Source organism: Octodon degus, unplaced genomic scaffold, assembly GCF_000260255.1.
Source record: "Octodon degus isolate 3935 unplaced genomic scaffold, OctDeg1.0 scaffold00070, whole genome shotgun sequence".
NCBI lineage: Eukaryota > Metazoa > Chordata > Mammalia > Rodentia > Octodontidae > Octodon > Octodon degus.
In genome coordinates, this window is record NW_004524646.1 from 336,631 (window position 1) to 347,547 (window position 10,917).

Sequence of the window (10,917 nt, forward strand, 5' to 3'; positions counted from 1 at the left end):
CTGTCACTCCTGCAGGTGGGTGCTGCGGACCCCACGCTTCCAGCTTAGCAGGTACCTTTGCTCCTCCACTTCAGCTCCTTGAAATGCTGAAGAAGACAGGCTAAGCCCATGGCAAGAGGAAAGCAGAGGAGCACTGGCCAGTTTACTCTCCAGTACCCTGCCACACGAGACGAGGCTTCACGGGAGCACTGGCGCTCACTTCGACCCCACCGGGTCCCTTACCGCGCCACTCAGATCTTGCCCCTGTGCATCTCCCCGCAGCACTGCCTCCAGCGGTTCCCGAGTCCCACTTGCCAATGCCCGGCTGAAGCGGGGAGATTCGTGCTCTGATCTCACCACCAGGGTAAAGGAGGAGGGAAAGTCACCTTCCGTATTCCTGGGAGTATAAACAGCCAGGGGCTTCTGTGGCTTGTACAACCTTCAAGGGGACAAACCACGAAAGTTAAAACTCAAGAGTACCACTTCAGTTCAGCACTGAAGTGAACTTCTACAGCATTTTTTTTTTTTTTTTTTTAATTTGGGAACTGCCTAAAATTTACAGAAAATTATGTCACTTTAACAATCCAAGGAGGGGTCGGGGAGATGGCTCAGTGGAATAAGTGCTTCCCTGGCAAGCACAAGGGCCTGAGTTCAATCCCCAGTTCCGCCAAAAACAAAAAACAAAAAACAAAAAAACAATCGAAGGAACTTTCTAATATTTTCTAAAGTCCACCCACCTCCAAACCCCACAAACTTTGAACTAATATTTCCTCTTTTCTGTAAGTAACCACAGACAATAGGCTAAATGGAGCCCTAGTCTACTGGGATTTGAAAAACTTGTGTTGCTTTGAGAAATGTTTTTTCAGACAATATATATATATATGTATTTTTTTTTTTTGGTTTTATTTTTTGAGACATGTCAGACTGGCTTTGAACTCTCTCAATAGCCCAAATGGTCTTCAATTCCCAGCCATCCCCCTGCCTCAGCCTTCCGACTAGGATTACAGGTATGTGTACCACGCTAAGTAAGTCTTCCTGTTTCTGGAAGTTTCTAAAAAGGAAGCACAGGTCCAGCTTGTTTTAATCCTGCCAAGGGGTTTTGAAAATACTAAATTCTATAGCTTCCCGAGTGCTTCACAGTAGATGTTCCAGAAGAAAATAATTACTAATGACTATAATGAACATCTGAGATTTTTTTTTTTTTTTTTTTGGCAGAACCGGGGATTGAACTCAGGCCCTTGCGCTTGCCAGGGAAGCACTTATTCCACTGAGCCATCTCCCCGGCCCCTGAGATTATATTTTAAAATGATCACTTTCTGTGTTCAGAGCTGTCAACTAGAAAATTTCAAGAAAGAACCCCATTTATCAGGAAAGTGGATACCAGAGATAATCCCAAAGTTGAGCAGCAGAAACACTGGCTTATAACCTACTCTTTGTGAAAATACACATTTGGGGAATTCTGATATGAAATTCATATTGAGGGACTAAAAGACACTAAAATCTAAAGACACTGTATAAGGCTGGCAGACAGTAACAGCCTCAGTTTGGACAGGCTAACCCTGTAGAACCCCAATGTTTTACATAATCTGCTCTTACAAATCACATTATTTCAGAGTCCAATGTTGTAGATTTATTTTTATTTAGAAATTCTTCTATATTCACCTGCCATTAAAAGTTTAAAATTACATCGTGCTTAGAAGTGATGTCAAATATGACATTTTAAGAGTGACAGATTTAAACAGTCTAATTTTGCCCTCTTAAAAATGTACTTAACAAATTTTTGAAACAGAAGCACAAATATACCATATATTACTCTTTAATTAGACTTCTGCTTTACAACGTGTTCTTGTCAATGGTCACTTCCAAACGTAAGCCTGACAAGCATTTTTCAAAAATGTACCATTGGAAAAAGTTTCAGAAAAAACCTTGACCTTTCAGTGGTGTGGAGATGGGAAATACTACTATTTTAAAAACTTCTTTGTTTTGGGGAACTTTTTCTGCATATTTTCATTTGAGTCTATTATTCTTTAACCAGAACTTTTAAGATAATTTCAATTTTAAATGAGTATTTTGTTCCTGAGAAGTACGTCCACTTTCAGCATTGCCTTGCTTAAGAACTGTCTGGATCTTCCCCCATGGCTGGCTCCTGGGTGGAGTCAGGCTGGCCCACTACACGCAGGAAGTCCCCAGTCCCCTCTCATGGCTGTTGACACCTATTTAGCTGCTATGACAGAGAGTTTAACTGCTTTAAGAAGGAACAGGAATGAGAAAAATGCTTAGCATGTTGACTTAGGGAAATTACGCTAGAATTAACATTCTAGAAGCACTCCGCGGTAGGGTATGAGCCTCAGCATCCAGGAAAGACAGCTCCTCGCTCAGTACCAGCTGGCCCTCTCCTGCTGGCTGTGACTTGGCCTTAGCGGCCAAGACGACGGCTCAGGATGGCTTGGTCCATCACTGGGCCCCACTGGGATGGGGGAGGGAGCACAACTACTTCACACATCCCAGGGCTGAACCAGAGGACTCAGGAGGCAAACTTCAAGTGCGGCCTAACACCACAGCCATTTCTGTTGACCCCACAAACTTAGGCTGTGGATTTGGAAGAAGAGTTTAAAATACTTACTATTCTCCTCTTTCAATCAACATAAAAATAAAGCCTCTTTAAGGCTTCTCTGAATGACAATATAAACCTCCATTTGTGGGGGAAAAAACAGCACAGGTTTCAGAGGAAGGACCCCAAGGAAACAGCGTGACTGACAGTGGCAGGCCACAAGGTCCCTGGGATAAGCCGTGGGTTCGGCCGTCCTCTCAAGCCCCGCTCTCCATCCTGGTGCCTCCACCTGAGGACAGATAATACTGCATCTCTGTAAAGACAATGGCATCCTGCTTCACCACCGCACACCACTTCCTCTTGTCCCCATCCAACGTACCCTTCATCCTCCTCCCTAAGACACATCCGAAACAATCTCCATTGTTATTGTCTCAAATAATAAAGCAAAACACATGTTAAAACTCAGGTCTTGTTTTGAACAGAAAAAGTGCTTAAAACCATCCTTCGCAATTGCTCTTCACCTCATTTTCAACCGATAAAATCAAACTCATTAAGGCTTACGAATAATACTGAAAAAATAGTGAATCTGATTTTCTTGTATTTTAAACAATGTGCCTTCATTCTCAACTTTTATTTACATTATCTGACTCAATTCAGTATCTTCATGAGTTGAGCCCTGTTTGGAAAATACAGAAGGTACAAATATATAGAATTTTTAGGATAAAAAAATTTCTGAATATAAAAATGCTGTTTCAAAATAACACTTTCAGATTCTCCTTATAGTCTGAGCTTGATAACTAAACCATTCAGTACCCAAAGTTGTTTTTAAAAAATAACAAAAGATAACAACATGGTTTTGAACATGTTACTCATGAACAACCCAATCTGTGGATCACCCCACAGAAAGCTCACTTTGTCAGTAAGAACACACCTAAGTATTTCAGTCATTACATAAAATTCCATCATCAAAAACTAGCTAAAGATAGAAACCTATAGACTGGGATGCTTGCCAGAACTGTCCAGCACAGCTTCAGTAAAATAGAACTGTCTAGAAAGTACAATCTCCAAAATGTGTGCAAGTACTGCAAACTGGACAGGTGCAGGCCGGACAGTGCCCGGGAAGCCGCGTCCTCCGCGCCGCCAGCACCTTCCCCCGCCTGGGCTCCGTGTGCTGCCTCCAGCGCGCTGCGCCTCGTACTGCGCCACTCCTGTCCTGGCGGCTGTCTGGTGGGATCAGGTGAAGTCAGGCAGGCACTTTTCTAAGCTGTTAATGCTTCACATGATTGGGTCCCCATAAGAAGGTGTGAACACTCAGATGAGCCTGGAGCTTTTCAGGAACTGAATGAGCACTTTGTACACAAACGTGTACTGGCAGAGGGTCTGCACCAGCATCATTCTCTGCTGCCTGAGCATGCCCAGCACTCTCGGGACGTCCAGCACCTAGGGGCAGAAGCACAGTCATGAGAGGAGCACTCTCCCCAGAGGAGAAAAGGCTGACAAGAGCTGGTGCCTCAGGAAAGGTCTGGTTAGGACACTCTCTGGTCTACTGTAGCACCTGCTATAATCCATCACTGCTGGCATCTTTAAAACACAAACAGGGGCCAGGGAGGTAAGAAGCTTAGGTAAAGCACAGGGACCGAGGCTCGATCCCCAGCACCACAGGCCGCACCAGCCCTGCCCCCAGGGCGACCAGAGTCTGGCATGGTGGCACACGCCTACAATCCCAGCACTGGGGAAGCTGAAAGTAGCAGGATCACCACAAGCCCAAGCTGTGTGGTGAGACCCTGTGACAACCAAATACATAAATAAAATTTAAGAAACAAAACAAAACAAAGAAACACAAAGAGAACATCCATGCAAATTGCTTCTTCAGCGTCCTGAGTGCAGCTCTCTGACTTTGAGTCTATATAAATCTCCTTTCCTCGCCAGATACACCAAGATTCAACAGAAACATGGCGTGCTCAGTGCTGTCAGAATCTCAGCATTTCCCAAGAGAGCCTTGGGTCCCCCTAGGAAGCTCACACAACCATCCCTGAAACAGTCCAAGGTACTCCAGGAAAAGCGAGCATCCTGAGCCTTTTTTACTATATGAGGGCTCAGTCTTCAACATGCCAGTAAGTACTGAAAATCTCCAAGAACACACCATCTTTTGCAGGAAACACAATACCATTCTGTGGCCACCACAGACCCAGGAAATGCGTCCCGAAGAGCTTTTAGGTGACAATTCAGCCCCGCTCCTTCCCAGCCCATTATTCTCCCCACCACAAAAGGTCGGACTTCACCCCGCAGTAACCACCTCGTTGTGTTCCAGGCAGGCGATCATGATCTCGCACAGAAGGACCACACCAGTTCTTCCCACCCCAGCGCTGCAGTGGACCAGCAGCGGGGGGTTGAGGCTTTTGGGCTCACTTGTACTATTAGTATGGCGCCGAACAGACTGGATCTCTTCCAGGTATGCTGTGAAAAGTCAATGAAGTAGAATTCTCAGAAAATTACAGCTCATAAAATTGACAACTCAATCTTCCCATTTTCTCCATTGATTGAGAGAATGGCAGATGAAAACTCTGGGTGCCAGGCGACCCATCCTAGCTACTGACTGCGGTGGTAGGAAAATCCAAGCTCTGCCTCCACTTTCGCATCCCCCAAGTGCCTGGAGGGACATGCTCCTGAGGGGTGGTGGGGATGCTCCACTTGCTGTATCTTTTTTTTTTTTTTTTTTTTTTTTTTTTTTTGGTGATACCAGGGATCAAACTCAGGACCTTGCACTTGCCAGGCAAGCACTTATTCCACTTGGCTATCTCCCAGCCCTGTCAGGCTGTATCTTAAAAATGACTCCTTACTAGCCCCTGTAAAGCACTGACAGTCTATTTGAGAGTGAGTCTAAAGCTTATACGAACAACAGGGAGTATTTCAGAAACAAAGTTGTCTTTCCTGGCTGCAGGAGGCCAGCCTGGGAACCAAGACACTTACACAGAAACCCCTTGAGGTCTTCGGGACAGCCGTGCTCAGGCCAGTCGGTGTACTGCAGGTGCCAGACTGTCCTCTCTTGCCCTGTGAGAAGATGCTTCATCTTCAAGCCCGTGGTGGCATAGCAGCCGGAGTCTGTGCGGAAGCGGGTGGTGATCTTAAACCTCCCGTAGGTGACGGTGTTGTGCCTGGAACCAAGTCGTGGCCAATACCTAAAGCTCTTCTCCCTGCCACCTTCCTGTTAAAGACAAGCGCAGCTCAGCAGCAGCACGAGATCTAGCCAGCGGCGCCCTTCGCACGGTTGGTGCCGCATCCGAAACTCAGAACCTCCACCCCAGCGGTCTTTGCGTCCAAAGGTCAGTATGCTAGGTGGCTAACATGGAAAAAGCAATGAAGAGAAACGAGTGCTCACCTCCTCTGCTGTCACCATCGCTATGATTGCAATTCCCTGTTCCCACACCATCTGCCAAAAATCCTGACAGGTATTCTGTAACGGTCCCTGCGTGGCGATATAATCCCACTCAATTCCACCGACAGAGACCTGGAATTAGAAAAAGTTAGAAAATTACTGTGTCTGTGTGCGTAGAGTGTATGTATGGAGCTGTATGTGGTCGTGGTAGCAGGAAGCAAGTGACATCGATCAGACTGCAGCACAAGAGCAGGCTTACATCTTCATCGCTTCCTTGCCAATATTACAGCCATTACTGCCATGTCTACAGACTGTGTACTATGAACTCACGTAACGCCTATGTGTCCTGGGACAATCTGACAACCCCTAAGTATCAGTTCATGTCTATAAAATACAAATAACGCCTCCCCTCACAGGACTGTCATGAAGATGGGGGGGATACACCTGTTCCCTGGCACAGACAGACAGTGCTTCTTTATTGCTGTGATGGTTCCTCTTACCAGTAATACAGACATCATGGTGCCCCAGATTTCAAACACAATTCCCTCCATGAAGCAGTAAATGACAAGGGATAAAGCCAAACCCCAAGTGAAACACCAAACCTTTAGGGGGAATAAAATCTTTGTACTCAAGGTAGTCTTAGGCTAGGGAGATACCTCAGCAGCATAAACACCCGCCTGGCAAGCACTAGGTCCTGCCCGAGTTCAATCCCTGGTACCAAGAAAAAAAAAAAGGTAGCCTTCCTTTTGAACTTCTTTTATTTTTTGAGACAAGTTCTCACTATGTAGTTCAGGCTGGCCTCAAACTCATGGTGATCCTGCCTCAGCCTCCCGAGTGCTGGGATTACAGACCACCCAACACACCCCCAAATTTCTAAGTCAAGATAACTTTCTATAATATACAAGTTCCCAGTTAAGACTGAGCATCATTGGGAAACAGCCTAATTTAACAGCCTGAATATGCAATTCAGAGGCTGGCTTCAATTTCGACTTCACTGATATTTACTGAAGACAGTAACGATACTGAGTGCCCATTAAGCATCAAGCCCTCTGCAATCCCCATGTTCTCAGCTACCACTGCCAGGCCCAGCCCGACCGCTCAGCCTCTCACTGAACACCCAGGTGGGTCTGCAGGTTACACGCACTCAAAACCTGTGGCTATAAAGGTATTATGTTTCTCTACTAAGGGATGAGCAACTGGGGTCTCCCAGCCGGCGAGTGACATATCTAGGAGCGTCTCCATCCAGTTCTGGCTCGTCCTCTCTCCTCTCCTCTCCAGGCGGCCACTAACACCACTACAGAGCCTCAGAACCACTCAGTCTGTATCTAGCCAGTCAGATGCTTGGTTCTTTTAGGTATATGATATCCGAATAAAAAGAGGACAGAACAGTACACACACAAATTCTGCAAAATCACTAAGGTGCCAGCAAGCACACCGGCATCACCGGGTCTTCGGAAAGCCTCAGGGGTCAGACCGCTCTCCTACCAACTATGACTTGCACACTGAAGAAAACATGGGAAGGAAGAAAACGAGCACTAAGCCATCGGTACTTCCTCCTTCACTCACTAGATGGAGATTTCCTCTTTCCAAAGTAAAGAAGGAACTGTCCTACCAATTTGATTTGAAACTGTCTCATTGCTATTTGTTTATCAATAAAATTATGCGGGGGGAAAAAAGAACAAAGTAAAGAAAGGAGTCTATCTGGCAAGAACAAAGGGCACAATGATGGAGAAGACAGAACATCTCGCTTTATTCAACCCCCTGTTGTGAAGAATCACTTTTTCTATTTTAAAGAATGTAACATTACTCCAGTTAAATGGTATAGGAGTGCTTCTGGAAAAAAAAAAGTCCCTTGAAGAACAAAGTGATCTTTAAAAATGATCACAGAGGGGCTGGAGAGATGGCTCAGTAGAGTAAGTGCTTGCCTGGCAAGCGCAAGGGCCTGAATTCAATCCCCAGTTCTGCAAAAATAAATAAATAAATAAATAAATAAAAATGATCACAAAGAGGAAGTAAAGAGAACAGATGGCACCTTTGAAGTAAAAACTTTTTTTTTTTTTTTTTTTTTTATGGAACGGGGGATTGAACTTAAGCCCTTGCACTTGCCAGGGAAGCGCTTATTCCACTGAGCCATCTCCCTGGCCCTGAAGTAAAAACTTTTAGGGGCCAGCGAGATAGCTCAACAGTCTAAAGCGCCTGCTTAGGCAAGCTTAGGCAAAGCATAGGGACCACAGTTCGATCCCCCACACCACATGCCACCCCAGCCCCATCCCCAGGGGGGCTGAGCTGGCCACAAAAAAAGAGTAGAAGTTTTTATGAGTATCATCAAGGAGCACGTTACCTCTTTGGCATAAACGGGCATGTGAAGAGCAGCGCCAGCAACGCGCAGGTCCTGCAAGCGCTTTCCTGCACCTGCTCAGGGGTTTTCATCCATCATGTTAAACCAAGTAAGCAGTTATGAGCTAGAAAGACGTCTTCAGATTTAGAAGGGCAAAAGTCTAAAGCCAGACAAATAAAGCAGTCCCTCAGGCCTGGTGACAACATTGGAGGCAGGGTGGTCTTCCATATGCAGACGTGGACAGGACATGACTCTGTCTAATAAACACTTGCTGTTGCACTAAAGTATGGGTTCTCCGAATGCTAACACAGTTGTCACAGAGGTTTAAAACTGGGGTCTTTTTAGAGTATGGACAAGGATACAATTCTTACCATTCTCAGCCCAAGCTGCACGTGCTATTTATTGCGCTGGACAGTCCTCTCACCTTAATATGTGACGCATTGATGTAGCCAGTGTTGTTCTCCTTGGTGGGGACCAACTCCACCCTCGCATCGTCATAGGGAAGGACGTCCTGGAATCTATTTCGTTCTGCATTTTCAGGGAGTCGGGCAGTGGAGCACTCCCCATCAACTAGCCGTTTTTTAAGAATTCTTTCATATTCTGTGAATACCATTCCCTGTTCTAACCTCTGTTCCAGCATTTTACACTGTAAGACAGAATATGTAGAATAAAATGAAGACTGTAATGTCACTGCTTGCTGTATTCTGACCGTCCATTTGAAACCTTGTCCTCTGCTTCAAATCCAGCATGGTCTAATATTGGAAATTCTACCTGAAGCAAAAGTTAAAATTTTAACAAGCCATAACAGAGTTAAAAGAACAAAATTATAACTTTGTTGGTATGCTATATAATGCAAAATTGTGTTTAAAGTTAAAAATCTGGATTGAAGTAATTTGCTGAATTTTTTTCTTTCTCTAAATCAATAGTCATTTAAATGTGACCCTTAAGAAATGGAATGCTGGGGCCGGCCAGACAGCTCAGCAGACCAAAGTGCCTGCTTAGACAAGCGCAGTGGCTGGAGTATGATCCTCGGTGTGCCATGCCAGCCCTGCCCCCGGGCTGTGCTGAGAGGGCGACTGAGACTGGACATGGTGGCGCACGCCTGTGTGATTGGGCAGCTAAGAACAAGAGGATCACTCAGTCCCATCTGTGTAGTAAGACCGTGAACACCCTGTAGACCCTGTACCAAATACACACACACACATACACACACATACCAAAAACAAAGAAAAGAGAGTTCTGAAGGTGAGCAGTACTATACATTTGAGAGTACGATAGCCAGTTCTAACACCTGTAAATACTCCATTTTGTAATAAATGATATATAAAATACTGAAAACAGTGGTAAATTAGGAACCACCTTTAGATCAAGCTGTAAATAAATTCATGCTGGTATTTATAACAAAACTGAATTGAAAATATGCCTTACTCACAAACAATTTTGAAAACTCTGGTAGCTTATTTACTCTCAAGATAAATTTTCAGGGGCCGGGGAGATGGCTCAGTGGAATAAGAACTTCCCTGGCAAGCGCAAGGGCCTGAGTTCAATCCCCGGTTCCCCGGTTCCGCAAAAAAAAAAAAAAAAAGATAAATTTTCAATACAATGAAACAGTCAGTGTCTGCTTCTTTCTTATGTGTATACATATACATTTGCATACCTTTACCTTAAGGCCACCAGAAACCAAGACTGCCCCAATGGCTGGCAGAAGACAAAGAACATAAAGAAAGAAGAAATAAACATTCACTCCTGAAATTATCTAGTAAAATATTAGCTAAACATGTGTTCTGCTTCTGTGGCTCAGATTATGCAATTTCTTAGTATTCATTTCTGATTATTAAGTTATGCTAGAAAATTGACTAAAACCTCATAATTAGTAGTATCTACTAATTGTCCCAGAAAGGCCCAAAGCCAAGCATCTCTCATGTACATACCCTTTCATCATTCGTCGCTCTAGTGGACACTTCCTTCCCTTCATCAGGCAGAGGCAGTCGAGACAGGGAGAGGCCATTGAGCGCAGCCAACTTAAGAGGGCCGACCTTCTTGGCATCTACTCGAGTCTTCTTCATTCCCTGAAAGAATATTTGCATGTACATAAGAAACTCACACAGATGCAATCCTTTCCAAAGGAATTTCAATGCGATGAAGAATAGAAACAAAGTGTCCTCCCTGCCAGCGACCACAAGAGACTCCGCTTCTTTGCACATTGCTTCTTTAATAAGCATTAGGAGAAAGACACTCCTTTCAAGGCCAAAGCCCTGATAAGTCTTCCAGATAGAAGGTTTTGAAACTCACTTGGTTATGAGGCTCTGTTGCAACAAAAGGTGAGGCTCCAAATCGGCAGCATTCCTCCATAGAACTCCCCGATTTTAAAACATGGCACATTAAAAAAAAAAATCAGCTGCCATCCACAAAGAAACTTTAAAATGCAACCATTTCATTCAAATATGCTTTTTCAATATTTCTAAAATATAAAGTTTTAAAACTTTGGCTTCGGGGCCGGCCAAATAGCTCATCAGATTAAAGCGCCTGCAAGCAGGTGCAGGGGCTGGGGGTTTCATACCTGGATCTGTCATGCCGGCCCCACCCCCGGGACACACTGAGAGGGCAACTGAGACTGGGCGTGGTAGCATGCGCCTGTGATCCCAGCTCTTGGGAGGCTGTAAACATGCGGAT

The 10,917-nt window shown here is 44.8% G+C and overlaps 1 protein-coding gene across 2 annotated transcripts in view; it reads right to left on the minus strand.

Annotated features, from left to right (window-relative positions):
- Positions 1 to 1,273: 1,273 nt before the first annotated feature.
- Positions 1,274 to 10,917, minus strand: part of Ptpn21 (protein tyrosine phosphatase, non-receptor type 21) — a 77,604-nt gene continuing 67,960 nt past the window's right edge. For both annotated transcript variants that reach the window (XM_004635113.2, XM_023719614.1), the window contains exons 14-19: positions 10,176 to 10,313; positions 8,669 to 8,890; positions 5,910 to 6,038; positions 5,501 to 5,735; positions 4,827 to 4,987; positions 1,274 to 3,970 (exon numbers count right to left, since the gene is read on the minus strand). In XM_004635113.2, the coding sequence (XP_004635170.1) occupies positions 3,842 to 3,970; positions 4,827 to 4,987; positions 5,501 to 5,735; positions 5,910 to 6,038; positions 8,669 to 8,890; positions 10,176 to 10,313 (1,014 nt within the window). In that variant the 3' untranslated portion in view covers positions 1,274 to 3,841. The remainder of the gene's footprint in view (positions 3,971 to 4,826; positions 4,988 to 5,500; positions 5,736 to 5,909; positions 6,039 to 8,668; positions 8,891 to 10,175; positions 10,314 to 10,917) is intronic.